This window comes from Chinchilla lanigera, unplaced genomic scaffold (assembly GCF_000276665.1).
Source record: "Chinchilla lanigera isolate Chin_1 unplaced genomic scaffold, ChiLan1.0 scaffold00137, whole genome shotgun sequence".
Lineage (NCBI taxonomy): Eukaryota > Metazoa > Chordata > Mammalia > Rodentia > Chinchillidae > Chinchilla > Chinchilla lanigera.
Window position 1 is genome coordinate 1,635,018 of NW_004955538.1, and position 20,129 is coordinate 1,655,146.

The 20,129-nt window shown below is 54.0% G+C and overlaps 2 protein-coding genes across 3 annotated transcripts; one reads left to right on the plus strand and one right to left on the minus strand.

Annotated features, from left to right (window-relative positions):
- Window positions 1–5,375: 5,375 nt before the first annotated feature.
- Znf839 (zinc finger protein 839) lies at window positions 5,376–13,064 on the plus strand (the record flags this gene model as incomplete). Of its 2 annotated transcripts, none has more annotated exon segments than XM_013507902.1 (7): window positions 5,376–5,676; window positions 7,568–7,789; window positions 10,058–10,150; window positions 10,578–10,727; window positions 11,288–11,425; window positions 11,538–11,667; window positions 12,207–13,064. In XM_013507902.1, coding segments are annotated over 7 exon segments (1,774 nt in total), but the record flags the coding sequence as incomplete, so codon positions are not given.
- Window positions 13,065–14,050: 986 nt separating this feature from the next.
- Window positions 14,051–20,129, minus strand: Cinp (cyclin-dependent kinase 2 interacting protein; the record flags this gene model as incomplete). Its single annotated transcript, XM_005410749.2, is given in 5 exon segments — window positions 14,051–14,538; window positions 14,821–14,950; window positions 15,571–15,700; window positions 18,117–18,285; window positions 19,941–20,129. Coding segments are annotated over 5 exon segments (639 nt in total). The 3' UTR covers window positions 14,051–14,335.

The window sequence follows — 20,129 nt, forward strand, 5'->3', positions numbered from 1 at the left end:
GTGGCCCAGCAGGCCGTCCTGCAGCGGGCCCCAGGCGCCGAGGCCCCGCACCTGTCGCGTCTGCTGCCGCCCCAGGTGAGGCGCCGGGGATCTGAGGGAAGCTGAGGCCCGGAGGGGGCCAGGGCGGGCTCATCGGCCTCGAGGTAACCCGCTTCAGAGGCCCCGTCGCCCCTTTAGAGCTCTGGTCACCCGAGTCGAGTTCCGTGGTCCCTGCTCGCTGCACCCTTTCTGCGTACGGCCTTGGTTCATCTAACATTTATTGAGTGCCTACAGTTCCCGGCACTGCCCCAGGTGCAGGGCTGCGGCTGGAGCACACACGGTGAACATGAAGCAGGTCCAGGGGTGGCAGGGAGCTGCATCCCAGCGCGTGTCCCCGGGCCCGACCCTGCAGCTGAAACCTGGATGCATTAAAGGAACCCACGCAGAGCGCGTGGGATGCGAAGCGCAGCAGGTGCCCAGGCAGACCCAGGACAAAGTCAAGCACATCTTTCAGAAGTTAGCAGGAGCGGCACCCTGCGTGACCCCAGTGCCCGGCATGGAGCACGGTACAGCTTAGAGCACTCGACATGTGAACGCACTCTGCTACAGCATCCGCCCTCAGGGGCTATCCTTCCTGGGGTAGTTGGCACTAGAGAGTGGTCTCTGAAGCTGGAGGTCCTACACATCAGTTGAGATCACGACCCTCATAAATGACAAAAGGCTTCTTATCCTAATGCTGCCAAAGGCCTGTCATCCCAGCACTCTGGGAGGCTGAGGCAGGAGGATCACAAGTTCCAGCCAAGTCTGGGCAACTTAGTGACTTAGGAAGAACCTGTCTAAAAACAAAAAACAAAAAACACGAAACAAAACCTAAAAGAAGAGTTGAAGATGTAGTTTAGTGCAAAGGTCTTGTGTTCAACCCCCCAGTACTGCAAAAACAAATAAAAAATCACCGCCAACAGAACACTTCCCCTGGAAGAAGTAGGATATTGCCTGAGTGATTTTGGCGGTATAGGCTTGGACTCAGTTGCCCATCAAGATTTGAGAGCTGCCCAGGCATGGTGGTGCGTGCTGCCATCCCAGCATTCTCCACAAGTTTGAGCCCAGCCTGGGTAACTTAGTGAGACCCTATTGCAAAGTAAAAAGGACTGAGGATGCAGTTCAGTGGAAAGGCCCAGGGTTCAACCCTCAGTACTATGAAATGGAAAAAAAAAGATTGAACAAGTGTCTCGTAAAAGTCTGGAGAGACAGACGATTCTGCCCCAGTGCTGCACTTGCTGGGGGGGTCACCTCGGCGATTCCACCTCACCCGCGGGGGGTGGCTCTACGCCTCAAGCCGGGCGCCTTGCCCTGTGCACAGCCAGGCCTGGTCAGAAGACTGCAGCGTGTCCCCCAGTGGCTGCTGCTGTTTGCAGAGCCCCTTGGCCAGCCACTGAGGCTGCACACTTAGTTCCCAGCGGTCAGTGGTGTTTTTGTATCAGCATTTTCCAGGTGGGGAAGAATCTCACGGAGGTTGAATAGCTCTGCCCAAGGCGCTACAGGTGTGGCGGTACTCTGGCACCTTTGTGTGCATCATACCCATGGCCATGTCTTCTTGCATTTGCTGAGGCATCTTCAGAAAGCTTTCTGCAAGAACATACTCCCATCAAGTAGAAACAGACCTAATCCAGGTCGGGCTGCGTGACGGGATTGTCCTCTGCAGCCAGGCTAATGGCGAGTGGAGTGAGTTCCACCTGCTCTCCCAGTAATGTCCCTTTGAGGTCCATTCTGCTAATGAGCTGTCAGCCTCCGGGCTGTCACTAGGCCACAAGGCAGAGCAGACCCGCACTTGTCTTTAGGGAAGCTGTGGACACGAAGTAAAGGCTGACCTAGATAGCTCTAACTGAGGTCAGGCCGCTGGAGATGTGGGTGAAGGGCTAGCCGCCTTTAAAGAAAGGGCGCGGCTGTCCGGTGAGGGCTCCGTGGCCTCGTGGAGAGGGGGCCGTTGAATAAGGTGCAGAGGGTGAGTTTGAACTAAGACTGCAGGAAAGGAGAGGCTGGGCTCCAGGGTGGGTACGCAGTGCTCAGCGTGGGCCCAGTGTGTCAGAGGCATGGGGGTCACTTTTCTGTCTCCCCAGTTCCTGCCCCACAGGAACATTTCCCCCAACACCTGGCCCCTTCGCCCCGCAGCCTGCGCTGGCTGGTGGGTTGCTTATACCTGGACACCTAGAGTGCCCCGTCTCCCCTGGCAAGGACTCTGCAGCCAGAGGTCAGCTCTTCTGGGAAACCTGCCGCCCCTTGGCCATTCCTCCTCTGACTGCACTTGTGTTTTTTGTTCTTTTGCCTTTTGGTTTTTGTTTTTTGGAGACAAGGTCTTACCATGTAATTCTCCCTGGCGTTGAGCTCACTATGTATCCAGGCTACCTTCAAACTCATGGTGATCTCCTGCCTCAGCCTCAAGTGCTGACTGAGATTATAGGGGTGTACTTCCATGGCTGGCATAAGTACTTTTTAAGGAATCCAAAAAGTGGAATTCCTAGGTCAAAAAGTGTATGCATTTAAAATTTGGGGGCTGGAGATATAGCTTAAATAGCAGTGCTTGAGTCCAGGTCTTCACACTGAGCAGCATACTGAGCTCTTTTATTTTATTTTATTTTGAAACAGTCTTGCTGAGTCTTGAAGTTGCCCAGGCCAGGCTTGAATTTATGATCCTTCTGCCTCAGCCTCCCAGATTGCTGAGACTATAGGCAAATGCCACTATACCTAGCTAGATATTTTTTTAAAAAAAATTGGACATAGGCAGCCCCACTCTTTTTTTTTTTTTTTAAATCTTTTTGAGACAGGGTCTTGCTATGCAGTTCAGGCTGGCCTTGAGCTCACTTTGTAGCCCAGGCTGACCTCAAACTCACAATGATCCTTCTGCCTCAGCCTCCTGAGTGCTGGGATTACAGGTGTGTGCCGTCATGCCCGGCTCTACAGCCCCCCTCTTCAGCATATGTTCCTGGAGAAAGTCACACGTGTGTGTGCACACACCTGCAAGGTGCAGAGCACACCATCAGAACAGGGTTAGCAGTTGGCTGCTCCAGCAGGAGAATGCTGTCTGCTGGGGGCTGGGGATTTAGCTCAGCGGCACAGCGCCTGCTTGGCAAGTGCCGGTCATGAGTTCGATTCCTGGTACTGGAAAAAAAAAAAAAAAAAAAAAAAGAATGCTCCCTGCTGAATGCTGCAAAGAAAGGAGCCACCAGTGCTGCAGCCAGATGAGGGTGCATTTCTCAGGGCAAAGTCAGGAATAAAGATGCCCGGAGAGTTTCGGGAGATGGTCTCCTTTGTATAAAGTTTGAAGCACATCCAAGTGGAACAGTAGTTGTAGGGATGTCCCTGTGCAGTATAAATTTTAAAACACACAGTAATGTCAACAGCCCATTCAGGCTTGGAGAAAGAGGTACACAGGCTGGGGAACATCAGAGGGCGTTACCAGCCGCTCCTGGTGCCTGTCACAGGCTGGGTCAGGTAGTTAGCTTGTTCTTCCTGGCTTTTTTGGTTTCCAAAATTTATCCTGAGCCCCCATTCCCCAGACTTTCATTAGATACTGTTTTTTTTGGCCCTGGGCATAGTGGTGCGTGCTTAGAATAGCAGCACTCTGGGAGGCTGAGCAGCACTCTGGGAGGCTGCAAATTCAAGCCCAGAATGGGTAATTTAGCAAGACCCTGTCTCACAAAAAAATAAAAAGGACTGGAGATATAGCACAGTGAGAAAGCTTAAAAAAAAAAATTCCCCAGTATTGAAAGAAAAAAACTTTATTTATTAAATTAGTTTTTTGTCTTTTTTGAGACAGGGTCTCCCTATGCAGTTCGGGCTGCCTTGAGCTCACTTTGTAGCCCAGGCTGGTCTTGAATTCGAAGCGATCCTCCTGCCTCAGCCTCCCAAGTGCTGGGACTACAGGTGTATGCCACCACACCTGGCTAACACCACTGTCTGACTAAGTTGCACTTACCTTGCAGCTGGTACCTGAAGTGTCAAGGTTTGTTATGTTCCCCCCCCCACCTTTGGCACCGGGAATCGAACTCAAGACCTTATGCTTGCCAGGCAGGCACTTGTGCCGCTGAGCTATATCCCCGGCTCAGAAAAGAAACTTTACAATGAGCTCACATATTGAGTTGAGTCCAACTTAGAGTGCAGTACTGTGAACTATGAATGAAAACACTTGGGTAAACTAAAGCAGGCTGCTGTTTCTTAAGAAGTCATGAGGTTGGTTTCATAGATAGTAGCTGGTTTTTTCTTGCACTGGGGTTTGAACCCATGGCCTCCTCACTGAGCTCCATCCCTAGCCCTTTTTAAATTTAATTTTTTGGAGACAGAGGCTTGCTTAATTGCCCAGGCTGGGATCAAATGGGTGGTCTTGGGGCTGGGGATATAGCTCAGTGGCATAAGCACCTGCCTGGCAAGCTCAAGGTCATGAGTTTGATCCCTGGTATCACAAAAAAAAAAAGAACCAAAAAAAACCAAATGGGTGATCTTCCTGCCTCAACTTTTTAGAATGCTGGGATTACAGGCCAAAACCACTGCACCTGGAGTTCATAAATTTTTTATTTCGTTCATATCTGCAGATGTTTCAGCGCATGTGTACTGGTTGAATGTAATACCTATTCTATGCTCTCTGGTCAGAAAGGTTTGAAAAACAACAGTCTAGCTGGGCACAGTGGCACACACCTGTAATCCTAGCATGTGGGAGGGTGAAGCAGGAAGATCACTGTGAGTTCTAGGCCAGCCTGGAATACCCTGTCTCAAAACAAACAAGCAGACAAAAAGAAAAGCAGTGTTATTAACAGTAGACATAATTATAGAAATTTCTGTCGTGGATTTGCCGTGAGGGTAAATTGCAGAAGCATTGGTGGCGTAACGCTGCTTTTCTCTCTCTCCCATTTTCCTCTTTCTGTGTTGAAGCACCTAGAAGCCATTTGTGTCAAGGTGACATCTGGAGATGTGAAAGGGCAGGAGAAGCCAGTGTCCCTGCTGGCCACCAGCCAACCCCAGACAGCAGGACAGAGCCCGCTGCCTGGGAGCCGGCCCGGCCCGGTGGGGCTCAGGGTGCAGCCTCTGGCACCTCGGGGACCCGTGCCCACAAAGAGGGTGAAGGCCGCGCCTGTCCTGAGCGGCCAGGGCACCAGGCCGACCCCTCCGACGGCCTCTGACCTGCCCGCAGCGACACCTGCTGTGTCAGGCTCGTCACGTTCATCTCCGTCTGGCTGGAGAACAGAGCCTGCCGAGAAGCTCAAAAAGACCCTGAAGGTGAAAACACGCTCTGGACGGATATCCCGGCCTCCAAAGCACAAAGCCAGAGATTACAAATTCATCAGGACGGAGGACCTGGTGGCTGGGCGGCCGTCAGACTCGGACGACTACTCGGAGCTGAGCATGGGGGAGGAGGAGGAGCAGCAGGACCCGCAGGTGCTGTTCGCCGCGGCCAGCTGTGCCCTGCGGCCCCGGGCCTTCCGCTGCCAGGCCTGCGACAAGGCCTACATTGGGCCAGGTGGGCTGGCCCGGCACTGGAAGCTGAACCCAGGCCATGGCCGGCTGCAGTCTGCAGCATTGCCGGAGAAGGGGCACACGGAGGCTGGCACTGGGGGCCTGGCCCCATGGAAGCTGTGCACACCCGAGCCGTCCACACCAGCTGCACCCGGCCGGGACAGGGCAGAGGCAGCACAGGGTGGCCTGCAGGTAATGTTTCTGCCTGGTGACAGTGCCCTGTCCCTCTCCTTCCTGCCCCCCGTCCTTAAATGAACCCTGATGGGGGTGTAGGGCCAGGTCATCACTGTGGGGGCCAGGGCCAAACAGAGTGGGAGCTAGGTGTCCTCTGGCCTGGCCTCAGTGGTTGGCATGCGATGAGCACGCAGCCGCCAGCTCTTTAGACCTGGTCAGGAAGGCGGAGGGAGGTGCATTCCTGGCTGACACCGTGTTGTGGGACACGGGGCACCTGCGCGTCACAGTCGGGGTGGCAGCCTGCAGGAGGGCTCCCGGGGCACGGACAGGATTCGATGCTGAGCTCAGCGCGTCCTCTGCCTGTTCAGCCACTTCCAGGCTGCCAGTACCACGGCCTCCTTAGTCACTCCATGTTTATGTCACCATGGCAACAGTGTTGCCCAATTTTTTTAATGATTAAAAGATGTTAGCCAGGAGTGGTGGCACACACCTGTAATCCCAGCATTTGGGAGGCTGAGGCAGGATGATCACTTTGCGTTTCAAGCCAGCCTGGACTACATAGTGAGTTCAAGGGCAGCCTGAACTACATAGTGAGACCTTGTTTCAAAAAACCAAAAAGAAAGCAAAAAAAAAAAAGGTTCTTCATTGTTGTTTTTTGTTTTTGTTTTTGTTTTTTGGGACACGGTCTCACTATGCAGTTCAGGCTGCCCTTGAACTCACTGTGTGGCCCAGGCTGGCATCAAACTCCACGCGATCCTCCTGCCTCAGACTCTTGAGTGCTGGGATTACAGACGTGTGCCACCACAGGCAGCTGTTGCTGAATTTTGGCTGCTTATTCTAGATATTAATCCCTTACAAGGTGTTTGATCGCAAGTATTTTCCCTCATTCTGAGAGCTGCCTTTTTGTTCAATTGTGTGTTAAGGACATTTTTTTACACATCAGACAAGTAACATACCAATGAGAGCTTGGGGAAAAAAGTGCCTCACACGATGGCGTGAAAACTCAGTCATGTTTGTGAACTGCAGAAGGGCTGGCTAGTGGTTCCCCCCTCTGCCCCTGTCAGTACTGTGAGTGGAACCCAGGGTCTTTGCATTGACCCACATGCCCAGCACTTCTTTTATTTTTTATTCTGAGACAGGGTCTCACTACATTGCCCTGGCAGGGCTTGAACTTGTGATCCCCCTGCCTCAGCCTCCCATGATGCTGGGACTACAGGTGTGAGGTTAGTTCCTGGGCCTTGTGCCTATTAAGGGTGTATTCTAACTGAGCTACACCTCCAGTCACCAGCTTAATTTTTTTTTTGTTTTTTGAGAGAGGGCCTTGCTATAGAGTGCAGGCTGGCCTTGAACTCACTAGGTAGCCCAGGCTGGCCCTGAACTCTGGCAGTTCCCCACCTCAGCCTGCCAAGTGTAGAATTATAAATGTGCTTCACTACTCAGAAGCTGGGTTAGTTTTTAAGATGATGGTCACATCAGAGAAATTCTTATTTCACTTTAATCAGCACCCTGGGGTGATAGTTTGTAGGCGAGACTTGCTGGCTGGGAAATAGTCACCCGTTGCCCAGAAGGGGACAGTGCTGGGAGTCTGAGGTGTACTGATTGTAGTTAGTCTTGATGGAAGAAGAAATAACTGGCCAGGTGTGGCACATGTGTGGAATTCCATTCTTGGAGGCTGAGGCAGGAAAGTCATAGGTTTGAAGCCAAACTGGGCAATTTAGTGAGACCCTGTCTCAAAATAAACATAGACAGGGTTGGGGATGCAGCTCAGTAATAGAGTGCTTGGTTCAGTTGTCAGTATGGCCAAACCGGAAAAGCAAGTTCTTGCCTTGACGCATTTCTGTGTTAAGGCTTTCCTGGCAGCGTACAGAGTGTGGTTCTCATTCTGTTTTCTTTGGGTGTGAAACACCAGTGTGCAGAAGACGAAGAGGCGATGGTGCTGGAGCCAGAAAATACAGGTCACTCGGCTGCGGGGTTGCAGTGTGGAGACGCCGAGGGCCCAGCAGGGTGCAGGGCAGCCGTCGCCCCGTGGAGCAGGACAACCCAGCTGAGCGCCTGCAGGAGCAGAGCCCGGCTCCAGGAGGTGCGTGGCTCTTACACTGTGGCACTTATACCGTGGAGCTTCTTTGGTGTGGTATGTAGCAGTTCAGTGTTAGCTCTCTGAATTTCAAGCAAGCTGCCAGACACCCAGGCGTGGTGCCGCACGCCTGTCATCCCAGCACTCTGGAGGCTGAGGCAGGAAGATCTTCGTGAGTTTAAGGCCATCCTGGGCTACATAGTATTATCTGATGTAAGGTGTACATTTACCTGTTTAAAATGACCATAAAAAAAAAGTAAAATGACCATAGGGCCGACCCTGTGGCTCCAGGAGCTGCTTGCATTTGTGAGTTTGGGGTGGTTGTGACCTGTGTTTACAGGGAAGCAGTTTAGAAAACAGAAAGGGCTTTTTGCCTTTTCTGTAAAAAGCTTCAAGGTTTACAAAACATGTTTTAGGTTTACAACCCTCTAATCTCCATTTCAATTATCTACAAAAGTAGATTTGTTAAATTTAACTGGATGCTGGGTGTGGTGGTACATGCCTGTAATCCCAGCACTTGGGAGGCTGAGGCAGGATTGCTTTTGAGGCCAACCTGGGCTACACAGTGAGATCTTAAAAAAAAAACAAACAACAATTTAAACTGGATTGGCCGGAAGAGTGGAACCCTAAGTATATTCAAAGCGTCTGGTGAGGCTGTCTGCCTGGTCATGGCCAGGGGAGTATCTCTTCTTATTCACTGCAGCATTGGATGGAGGCCAGGGCCTTGTGCACGCCAGGCAAGTGCTCTCCAGCTCCTGCTCTTGCCAAGTGGATCCTGAGAGGAGCGCAGAGCAGAGCGCGGGGAGGGCGGGAGAGGGCAGGCGGAAGAAGCGGTTTCTGAGAGGAAGTGGTTTCCTAAGAGTCTCTTGAGCCCCATGCAGTGCTGCCCGCCACACCCGCAGGGAAGCCTGGGGGCTCAGCTTGCTCAGTCCCAGGCACAGGTGACATTCTTGGGGACCCCATTGCAGCAGGGGTGACGGGTGGCCTTTGCCTCGCATCCCTGGCTGATGTTGAAAACAGTGCCAGGATTTCGCACTTCCTGTCTGGCAGCTCAGCTGCCCCACCCCGAGGCTCCACGCCAAACTCCAGGCAGACCCCGGGTCTTGGATCCCACAGCGGCCGCTGTCCCCGCTGGCAGAGGGAGACAGCTGTGCAGGGAGGCCTCGACAGTGGCAGATGGGCCTGGAATTGGGAACGAGGCTGTGCGGTGGGAAGAGGTGGCCGCTGTACACGAGTGGCTCTATGATGGTGACCCTGACAGCGTGACCACAGCCGCCGCCTGCCCTCCGGAGCGGCAGAGGCCGCCGTCCACACGCAGGGAGGATTTCCCTGGAAGTGCACGTGGATTCACGGATCTGCTGGTGCCCATAAAGACCGTCCACTGGGCACAGAAGTGCAGTGTGCTCAAGGTGGCACAGCCCTGCTGTTCTGAGCCAGGTCTTGTAACCTCCCTGTGCCTGTCTGCAAGGCGTCCTGGGGGACCTCACTCCACACCTGGCTTCTTAGGCCTCTGCCACTGCAGGCTCCATGCTGCACTTACGGGCTAGCCCCTCTGGAGCTCTGCTCACTTATTCCAGACTTGCCCGTGCCGGGCTGCCGGGAGCCCGTCCACATCGCAGGGGCCCCCAGCTGACTTCCCACCCCGCTGTGTTGTAAAGGGCTCCCCCTGTGCAGTGCCGCTGGCCTTGAACTGGCTACACAGCCTGGGCTGGCCTTGAACTCCTGCCTCAGCCTACTGACTGATGGAATGATGGGTGGGCGCCACCACACCTGGCCTCTTCTTCTTTTTTTATATTTAGTTTTTAAAAATTTTATTGGCACATTTTGATATACACAGTAATCACATTCGTCATAGAGAATTTGTACCTGTACGTGATACAACTTGGTTCTTCTTTCCCATTCCCCTCCCCTCCCTTCAGCCTCCTTCCCCTCATTTACAAAAGCTTTGTTTCCATTTTTTCCTTCTATTCTCTTTTACTTTTCTTGTCCCTTCCTCTCCCCCTCCCTCTTCCCTTGTCTCTCTCCCTTCCCTCTTCCCATTTGAACATTTTCTTCCCATTTCCCAGTGTCTGCCATACATTTTGGTCCCTGTCTACACTTTCGGTGTCTCACACCAGTGAAACCGTGCGGACTTTACTTGCGTGTCCGATTTGTGTCACTGTCTGCCTCCCTCACCCCGCCCATGCGGATGGCCGCTGAGCCCTCAGCTGGGCCCTCACCCTCGCCCCCATCTGCTGTGCCAGACCAGAATGCTTTGCGTTGAGTCCCTGAGTTTGGGGGAGGTTTGTTTTGCACCCTGAAGGCGGTGAATGCTTTCTTTGGCAGTCACTCCAGCAGTGTGGCCAGGAGGACCTGGTGGAGCTGGCGCTGCCCCGGCTGGCACAGGTGCTGACTGTATACGAGTTTCTCCTGGAGAAGGTGAGTCTTCGAGGGTCTCTAACTGCGAGGCCAGGGTGTGGTGTTGCCGGGGCTGCGCTGCTTCTCCAGGACGGAGCCTGCAGCAGGGCGAGGGAGGCGCCTCTCACACCCTGGGCCAAGTCCCTGTTGGGGAGCCTCCCCTGCGGCCAAGCCTGCCTGCCCTGCAGCCAGTCCAGCCTCCCGGGCCATTCCACCCCAGGCCACCCCCGCTGAAGCCTCTGCCTCTCTGCCCATGGCTGCCGCGTGGTGGCTGCCCTGGCTGGCTGTCTCCCGCTGTCACCGGGCACACGGCAGGGCCCCTGGGCACAGGGCTCCCTGTCAGGGCCACGCCCGTGGGTGCAGGGACCCGTGTTCCGCGTTCCTTTGCCCGGGTGTCCGGTGTCACTGCTGCAGGTGTGAACACTCCTCGTTTCCTGTCCTCACAAAGGCCAAGGACAGCGGCGCCGCGCAGCCCCGCTTCCCGGCCGTGTACAGGGAGTTCGAAGAGCTGCACGGCAGGGTCAAGAGCATGTGTCAGGAGCACCTCGGCCATGCTGGCCCGGCTTCTCAGGAGCCCCTGGAAGTCAGCGACCCTCAGGTGACACCCGCTCGGGAAGAGGTGCTGCCCAGGGAGCTGGGGGGCGCGAAGGGGGCGCTGCTGTAGCGGTGCTCGCCGTCACCGTTCTTGTTTTTTCCCCTTCAAGTGAAATTCTGGTTTCTTTAATATAAAAATGCTAAGCGCTTGACCTAAAGTATCTGAAATGCAGGTAATGGTTACGGTTCCCTCTGCCAGGGGCTGACGCCCGCGCCGTTTCTGCCACAGGTGGGAGCGGGCGCATGGCCAGCAGGTGTTCCCCGGGGGGTTTTGCTGCTGCTGTTTCTTCAGTACTGGCGCTGGACCCAAAGCCCGTGTGCTGAGCTCCACTTCCAGCACTTTTTCTTTGAGAAGGGGTCTTGGTGGGTTGCTAAATTGCCTCGGCCAGCCTCAAGCTTTGTTGGCTTTGTTGTTCGCTTTTTGAGACAGAACCTTAGACGTGGTCCAGGCTGGCCTAAATTCACGGCCCGCCCCAGCGGAGGCTCACTCCTCCCGAGTGCCGGGGCCCACGTGCGGCGCGCCCCAGCCGTCCAGGTTCACGTCTACCGGCCCTTTCTCCTCAGGTTGCCCAGTCCCTCGGAATCACAGGCTTTCTGAGGAGGACAGAAGCACACCCAGACTGCGCTGCAAGCCGGTGCCACAGTGCAGAGGGGCCCGGGCAGAGGCCTGCGGAAGCCAGCGGTTGGCTGGGGGCGTGTGAGGTGGGCGGCTGTGAGCGGCAGGTGCCTGTGGTTTGGTGTTGGGGTCCCCGTGGTCTCCTGAGGGACAGAGCGGGGCTGTGGTGGGTCTGGTCTCAGCGGCCTCTCTCCACAGGCCACACAGCAAGTGCCTGAAGCGCAGAGGGCCTGGCGAGCAGCTCTGCCCAGGGGCGGCCCGGAGTGCCCTGCTGCCCACGGGGGAGGCCTGCAGAGTCCCAGGCTGTGTGTGCCCACTGCCGGCGGGGGTAAGGCTGCACACGCTGCCGTCGGCTGCCACTTTACGGGGTGGCGAGCCCTGTTCAGGGTTCAGCCCTGAGCCCTCAGGCCTTCAGCGTTCCCTCACCAAGGGGGGTCACCTGGTGGTGGGGGGCAGACTCTACCCAAGGGCCCTCAGAGGTGGGCAGAGAAGACCCCCAAGGACACGGAGTCGATAGTGCGGCTTTCAGGAGACCTGGCTCTGGCAGCCGAGTGTGACAGAAAAACAAGACGCCTCCTGGCTTCTCCTCTGGCCAAGAGACCCTGTGGCCAGGCCCTGTGCACATCTGGCGCTTGCCATGGCCTCCACGCCTTTGTGGCCTTGTCAAGGCCCCGGTCCCCTGCCTGGGCTGAGGTCTCCAAGTGATACAGGAGCTCAGAACTGCCCCAGGAAGGTGGGCAGGACGCATTTCTAAGACACAGTCCACCTTTGTGAATAGATGAAAGCTGGTCTGGACCAGCTTGTTCTGAGTGGGTGAATGGGCTGTTACACAACGCAGATGCTCACCTGTTTTTCTGATCTGTTTAGGTTTTGCTCCTCCAGCAAGTGGGCCCACCCCTCCCCCTTCTGAAGGCAGCCACGGGATGACAGTTTCCAGTGGTGACGCAAGTGTGTCGCATGCAGGCGGGCAGCTCAAGGCATCGGCTGACTTGGAAGCCAGGCATGGGTCAGCAGGCCCTGCTGTCCTGGGTGGGGACAGCCGTGGAGCAGCTCTCTGTGCCCAGCTAGGTGAGGCCCAAGAGACTGTTCCAGACACCAGACCTGCCCAGGGGAGCTCGGGAGTCTGCAGCGCCCTGTCACCAATGGGAGAGGCTGCGGGTGCAGAGCCAGGGAACCTGGGTGCCAGGCCCACTTCCCCCCTGCCTGAGATGTTGCCTGTGGACATCGTGCCAGTGGGCTGTGCTCACAAGACTGGCGCAGACGGGTCGCCACTGACTATAGGAAGCCACGCCAGCGACCTAAACCAGCTCCTCCAAGGGAGGAAGGCGCACAGTGGCCTGGGAGACCTGCAGCGTGTGACTGCTGTCGGGGATGCTGTGGCTTTTGAAATCACGAATGGGTGCCCTGAGGGGTTACCTCAGGAGCAGATCTTCGTGCAGACTGCCAGCGGAGTCCTCCTGTCCCCCACGGAAACCACAGGGTCCCAGGAGAACATTATCCTGGTGACCGGCGTAGGGAGCCCTGGCCTGCACATCGGGGACCCGGAAGGCATGCCCCTGGTGGTGGCGGGTACGACCCTCGCCGTGCAGGCAGAGCCCTCGCAGTGACCGTGTCAGCGGCGTCTGTCTCTGTTTGTCTCATCTGGAGTCTGGTGGGCAGCGTGTTTTTCTAATGTGAACCCTGACAGGGATGAGCCTGTGTTTATAAAGAGTGCCATCCGCCACGGCCCTGTCCGACTGTCCTTGGTGCCGTGCAGCACTGGGGGTGGCAGCCAGGGTCTTCGTACAGAGATGCATCTCCACACCTTTCTATTTTTTAATTTTTTTTGAGGTAGAGTCTCCGTACGTACCCCAGGCTGGCCTGTGCTGAGTTAGGGCTGAGCGCCTAAGAGGAGGGCAGGGGTAGAAGACAGAGGCTAGGGGTGCACCCAAGGGTGCAGCAAGGCCAGGTGCACCAAAGGAAGCGCGCTCAGGACAGCTGGTCAGCAGCACAGAACCTCGGGCCCTGCAGGCCCGGCCCTGGGTGTTTCCTCATCTGTAAAAGGACAAAGAAGTGCTGTGAACTGTCCTTAGTTGGTGGATTAAAGTTAAATCAGTCTGGATGAGCTAGGCATCGTAGTGTACACCTGGCATCCCAGCTACTCAGGAGGCTGAGGCAGGAAGATCACATGTCCCAGGCCAGCCTGGGCAGCCTACTGAGACTCTGACACAATAAAAAGGCCTCAGGACGTAACTCTGTGGTAGAGCGTCTCTGAGTTCAACCCCTAGTACCACCAAGAAAGGTCTTGATAAACTTAGCTAAGCAGCATGTTTATGGCTAAAGTCAGAAAGCTCAAACGGCACAAAATCTCACTTCAAAGGGGCTGAGGCTTTGCTCAGTGGGATCCTTTGCTCAGATGCTCAGCGCTCTGGTTCCATCCCCAGCCCCAAGCCATGTTTATTTTTTATTTTTTTATTTTTTGGTTTTTCTCCAGTACCGGGAACTGAACTCATGACCTTGCGCTTGCCAGGCAGGCGCTTTTGCCGCTGAGCTAAATCCCCAGCCCCTCGAGCCGTGTTTATTCTCAGTGTCAGCGCAGGGCCGCACAGGACGTGAGCCGCAGGGAACGTGCGCTCCTCGCCGGCCTGTCACCCCCTCAGCGCGCACACCGTGACGATTGTGGGGAGGTGGTTCTCATTCCACCATGCAAACTCTGCGGGACTTCACGTTGCTTGTGGTTACAAAACTGATATATTCTCATGGAGATTTAAATATAGGTAGGGATACAGTGAAGCTGTGAAGGGATAGGTTTCCACGAGTGTACACTCAGCGCCACCAGTGAGATTCTCCCCGTCTGAGGCACAGTTCTGCCCGAGAGGGTTCCTGGGCGGCAGCTTCCAGCAGGCGTGATGACACAGCAGAGGCTGCGGCGGGGTCAGGGCGCCTGAGGCTGCTGCCGGGACCGCACCCCACACGGCCAGCGGCGGCTCAGGCAGAGCGAGAGGCAGGGTCCGAGCTCACAGTGTGCGGTGGCCCGTCTCCAGCAGCATGCTCTCCAGGAGCAGCCCGCTGTCCCGCTCCAAGTAGGGCTGGTGCAGCCACATGGACAGGTAGCTGAGGATCAGGTCTCGGTCTGAGGCGTGGGCCAGCTCGGCGCCCACTGTGCGCTTCAGGAGCAGCTCCCGGGTGTACATGTCGGAGAGCTTGTGTGCAACCTCATCTGAAACACGCAGAGCGAGGGGAAACACCGGGCACAGGTTGGCCTGGAGCCACGCTGAGCTCCACCTGTTTTTTTTGTTTGTTTTTATTTTTTGAGACGGGGGTCTCACTCTGTAGCCCAGGCTGGCCTCCCGAGTGCTGGGATTACAGGCATGTGCCAAATGCCTGGCGGAGGAAGTGTTTAAGCAGCCTCTGTCTCCTTTCCTAAGTCCCCGATCTAAATGACACTGAATGCTCTTCTAACTCCTGTCCTCCCAAACATCAGCTCCAAGGGGCTACTTACAAAAGTAGACTGTGGGCCAGGTGTGGAACAGAGGGGGCCGGCTGCTCTCCTCTCCGTAGTGGTAATTTTCTAGCTCCCAAACTCCCTTGGTGGTTGAAGACAGCTTTTCCATTTTCACCTGTATTTTGGTCTGAAAGATGTTAATTTGAATGTAAGGATATTATTTGAAATTTCCAGTCTCAGATTCAATAACATCAAGATTTCCACGCCTGTTGAGGTTAAAACTGCTATATAAGCACGTGTCTGGGGCGAGGGGAGGGGCCGGGCAGGCACGGGACTTGGGCCTCTGCATGGCTCTGCGCCTGAGCCTGGGCTCGGGGTGCTGAGGAGGGGAGAGCCTGCCGAGCCCTGCGTCCCAAATTTCCAAGCTGCCTCACATTTTAGCTTTCAAATCCTTTACTTTGTGACCCTAGCAGTAGTGAGAGTGGCCTGGACATTGCCCAGGGCAGAAGGAGGAAGCATCTAGGACAGCGATTTGTGGGTGGCCATATATAGTGGTGCACATTTGTAATCCAAGCACTCTGGGAGGCTGAGGCAGGGGGATCACTGTGAGTTCAAGGCCGGCCTCCCAGAACCACCAAAAAAGGAAAGAAAACGATGTGTGGGTGCAGAGAGGAAGAGACCCTGGGGGAGGCTGGGGAAGGCAAGGGTCGTGATGATGCCGAATGCACCAACATTTAAGCAAACCCCAGGCAGGTCCATCAGCCTCGGTGACAGTGACCACAGATGGTCGGTGTCTCTAGGCCTTACCAGACCCTCCAAAGTGGCCTGCAGCTCCTCACACAGTGTCTCGAGCTCCTTGTCATAGTCCGGGTGCGTCTTTTCTTCCTCATCCTCGGAAGCTAGGCTGCTGCTCTCCGGTCCTGCCTTGTCTCTACCCCTGGACAATGCGGAAGACAGTGGGGACAGACCACCCTCTGAGCTCCGTTTGTTCCGTAAGATAAATCCTAGAAAACTCAATGACACCCACACAAGTGTGCCGGGCATCTGGCATTGATGTTGCTGTTTTGTGCCACTACAGCGCAAGTTTAGCTATTATTTACATATATAATGAATGTGTCCACTGGTCATGCAAAAACATTTTTTATGGTACTGGGGATTTTTCTGTTTTTTGAGACAAGGTGTCACTCTATAGTTAAGGCTGGCCTTGAACTTGGGGCAGTTCTCCTGCCTCAGCCTCCTGAGGGTACAGTGGATTAAACACAGGGCCTTAAACATGTCAGCTAGTGCTTGAACACTGAGCCACACTGCATGCTGGTCACTCAAGCTTGCACTAGAACGAGTCAGCTGAACTTATGCACCTAGCTAGCATCCTTGGCATAAGGTTGGTGCTGGGTGCACAAAGATGAGTAAGATGCAGTTCAGCTCTTCAGGGAATTCCCGCTCTGTGAATGTTTTGAAGCTGAAAGCCATGACCCTTTGCCAAGACCTAGAGGTTGGAACCCTTAAGGGGCTGGGCCTAGGGAATACTGCTCTTCCTCCTGTCGTTCTGGCCAGGAGATGACTGCGTTTCTTCCCTGCGGAGGCCGCCCGGAAACGCGGCCTGGCCCCAAGGTCAGAAGCAGTGCGGCCATGGACTGATGCCTCTAAGAACAGGAGCCACACAACCCTTTCCTCTTACAGCTGGCCTGTGGCAGGTGCGTGACGGTAATGGGAGGCTAACATGCCCTCAAGCCTGAAGTAATCTAGTGGGGTCACAATTAATACATAAGAAAAACATTAAGTATGAAAATAGAGTAGAGCCAGGCATGGCATGATGGCACATGCCTGTAATTCTAGCACTTGGGGAACTGAGGCAGGAGGATTTCTGCGAGTTCAAGGCCAGCCTGGGCTACAAAGTGAGCTCAAGGCCAGCCTGAACTGCATAGGGAGACCCTGTCTCAAAAAGACAAAGAAAAAAAAGAGAGTAGAGGCAGGGATCATGAGGGAGACTGAGGCAGGAGGATTGATTTGAGTTTGAAGCCAACCTAAACCACATGGGGAGATCCCTGTGATCCCTGTCTCAAAAAAAAAAAAAAAAAAAAAAAAAAAAAAAAAAAAAAAAAAAAAAGGGACGAAGGTGCTTGCTTCGGTAGCACATATACTAAAATTGGAACGATACAGAGAAGATTAGCATGACCCCTAAGCAAAGATGACACGCAAATTCGTGAAATGTTCTAAATTTTTCTGACTCTAGACACCTGTACTTTGCGGTGGTTATCATCCTAACATTATGGGGAAAAAATAGCAAGTTTAAATTAAGAAAAAAAAAGAAAGGGAAGAGGGAAAGAAGGAAGGAGGAAAAAGAAAGAAAGAAAGAAAGAAAGAAAGAAAGAACGAACGAACGAACGAAAGAAAGAGTGAGTCTATAACCCCACCACTTGGGAGGCTGAGACACAAGGATCGCCACAAGTCTGAGGCCAGGCTGGATTACTTAGTGAGCTGAAGGCTGGCCTGGAGTATACAATGAGCCCTTATCTAAAACAAAAAACCAAGATAGAAGAGAACAGAAAATATCAGAAGACAGTTAAGTAGGAAGGGCAGAGGCTGTTTGTGAACTTGCTGAGCAGGATTGCACAGACAGGCAGCTGTGCTGGAGGGGATTCCGGGGGGCAATGCTGAGGCCAGGGATGAGGTGAAGGATTTGGCAGCGGTGGACAGGCAAGCCGCGGGTCTGTGTGTTAGAACTGTGGCTTCAAGGAGCTTATACACACAAGCACATACAGGAAAATGCAGAGGTAATAAGGCAAGGCCTCATTCAGACCCGATAGCTCCTAACAGTGTTTTTCCTAACTCCTTTCTCTTTTATAAGAAACAAAGTGATCTGGATGCTGTGGCATACACTGGTACTCTAAGGTACTAGGGAGGCTGAGGCAGGAGGATCATAGGAGCTCAGGAGTTCAGGACTAGCCTAGGCAACACAGTGAGACCTAGTTTCAAAAAGCAAAATAAAAATAAAAATAAAATTTAAAAAAGAAATACTGCAACGTGCAACAATATGAACATAAAGTCCCATCACCTGCCACTCCGACACCTGTCCCTCTTGGGAGACACCAGTGTCATGGTGGAGCCTGTGTCCTTCCGATCTATTGTGTAACTGTCCACACTACTGTAACCGTGAATAATATGGAGCATGGTTTTGTATTTAAAATGTACACAGTTCATACTCCTGTATATCATTTTACCACCTTTTTTTGCTTGCTGTTTTACTTTCAAATTCCTTAACATTGTTAAATCCTCACCCTAAAAGCCTCCCACGAGGCTTGAGCCTCATCACGGAGAGGAAGCTCAGAGCTGGAGGCCTCAAAGCGACTTACAGTAAGCTGATTTTCAGGTTGGCGATGCTGTTTGCAGTGGCGAAACCCGCGTCATTCAGGGCTTCCCACTTCAGGATTAGATTGTGCCAGTCGGCGGCGTTGTCCTTAATTTTTCTGGCACTGACTGATAAGACAGGCTTTCGGGGTGCTGCAGCTCCGAGAGGCTTTGCTGAGAGGGAATAAGAGAAATAGGATTGTTATGGAGCACACAGCAGAGCCAGAGGGCAGATGCCCTTTCAACTGGAAGTCGGAAATGCTTGCATCAGCTGCACACAATCTGGGCCTGTATGGAGGTTCCTGAAACTAGATGAAGACAATTGTTAATTTTTATTATTAATTAATTAAATTTTTTTGGAGACAAGGCCTCAACACGTAGCCCGGGCTGGCCTTGAACATGAGTTCACGAGGCAGGTGATCCTCCCGCCTCAGCTTCAGGAGTGCTGGCATTGCAAGTGTGTGCCACCATGCCTGGCAACGTTTTAAAAAGAGTATTTATTTAAGATTCAGATACAGCTGAATTCTTTTCCGGCTCAATGACTCCACAAGTCTTCACCTTAAGCATTCTGACTACTTCCTAAGGATGGAAATAAGGTAAAGTTGTAACTTTCTGCCAAAGCTCAATTGCTCCCATTCCCTTTCCTGTAGGACACTCCAGCCCTGACTCCTTGTCATTCCCACTATACACTGGCCAGTCCCAGGGCCTTTTTTTCTGCTTTTGATTTTTTGAGATAGGTTCTCACCATGTAGCCGAGGCTGGCCTCAAACTCAAGGTGATACTCCTGCCTCAGCCTCCCAAGCACTGGGATGACAAGTATGAACCATCACATTCAGCTCCAGTGTCATGCACTGAGGCCTTAAATGAGAGCTTTGCAGCTCATGAGCTCATCACTCCAAAACACAGAGAACACAGAGGGGTTCCTGACCAGGCTGCTGCTGCCGGCTCAGGACTCAGGAGCTCCTTCGGGACCTGGCTACCCCTCCATCTCCAGTGCAGATGAACCTCTGGGCCTTGCAATCAGTTCTCACTGCTGTAGAGTCTCCCTGGATCCCGGTAGGGTTTGGACTCTGTATCGGGGACCTGAGACACCCTGCGCTTCTGCTACCATGACATTCACCAGCCATGTGTCTGCCTGTTTAACGTCTGTGCCCCCCGCAGGACTGCAGGTTGCACCAGGGTAGGGACTGCGGCCCCGACTCCTCTCATGCCCGCTGCACGTACCAGGTGCTCAATAAAGCTTGTTAAATGGCATGATTGTTCTGGAGGGCCTGGACATGCAAAGCTTGGCACCAACTGCTCCCTTATGCTACTTCATCACGACCATCACTACGATCTGAAGCCAGGCATAGTGACGCACATCTAATCCCAAACTCTGAGAGGCTGAGGCAGAAGGATCGCAAATTCGAGCCCAGACTGGGTGATTTAGTGACTTTGCAAGTCCTTGTCTCAAAAAGGAATTACAGCCGGGTGTGGTGGCGCACGCCTGTAATCCCAGCAGGAGGATCACTGCAAGTTCGAGGCCAGCCTGGGCTACAAAGTGAGCTCAAGCCCAATCTGAACTCCATAGCGAGACCCTGTCTCAAAAAGACCAAAAAAAAAAAAAAAAAAAAAGGAATTACAATTTGAGTGTCAGATTGTTGACACACTGTGTACACCACACAGATTGGCGCCCGGGCCGACTGCAGAGTTCACGCGGCGCCAGCAGGCTGGGCTGGACAAGGCGCGATAGCATCGAACCCGGGGCTCCCGTTCTTCCGGCTAGCCCTCAGGTGAGGGAGCCACATCCTGAACCGGCACGCCCCGGGACACCGAACCCTCTCACGCACCTTCCATACGGCCGGCGAATCCCAGGAAGGAGACTCGAAGTCCCGCCCACGGCCGCCGGAAGCGCTGCGTCACGTCCGCCACGCCCCGGCCGCCGACGCTTGCGACTCGGCCGCTCTAGCCCGCGGCGGAGTCCGCTTCCCTGGCCCCGTCGACCCCGTTGCCAGGGAACGGGCTCCCGGCTGCCCCCG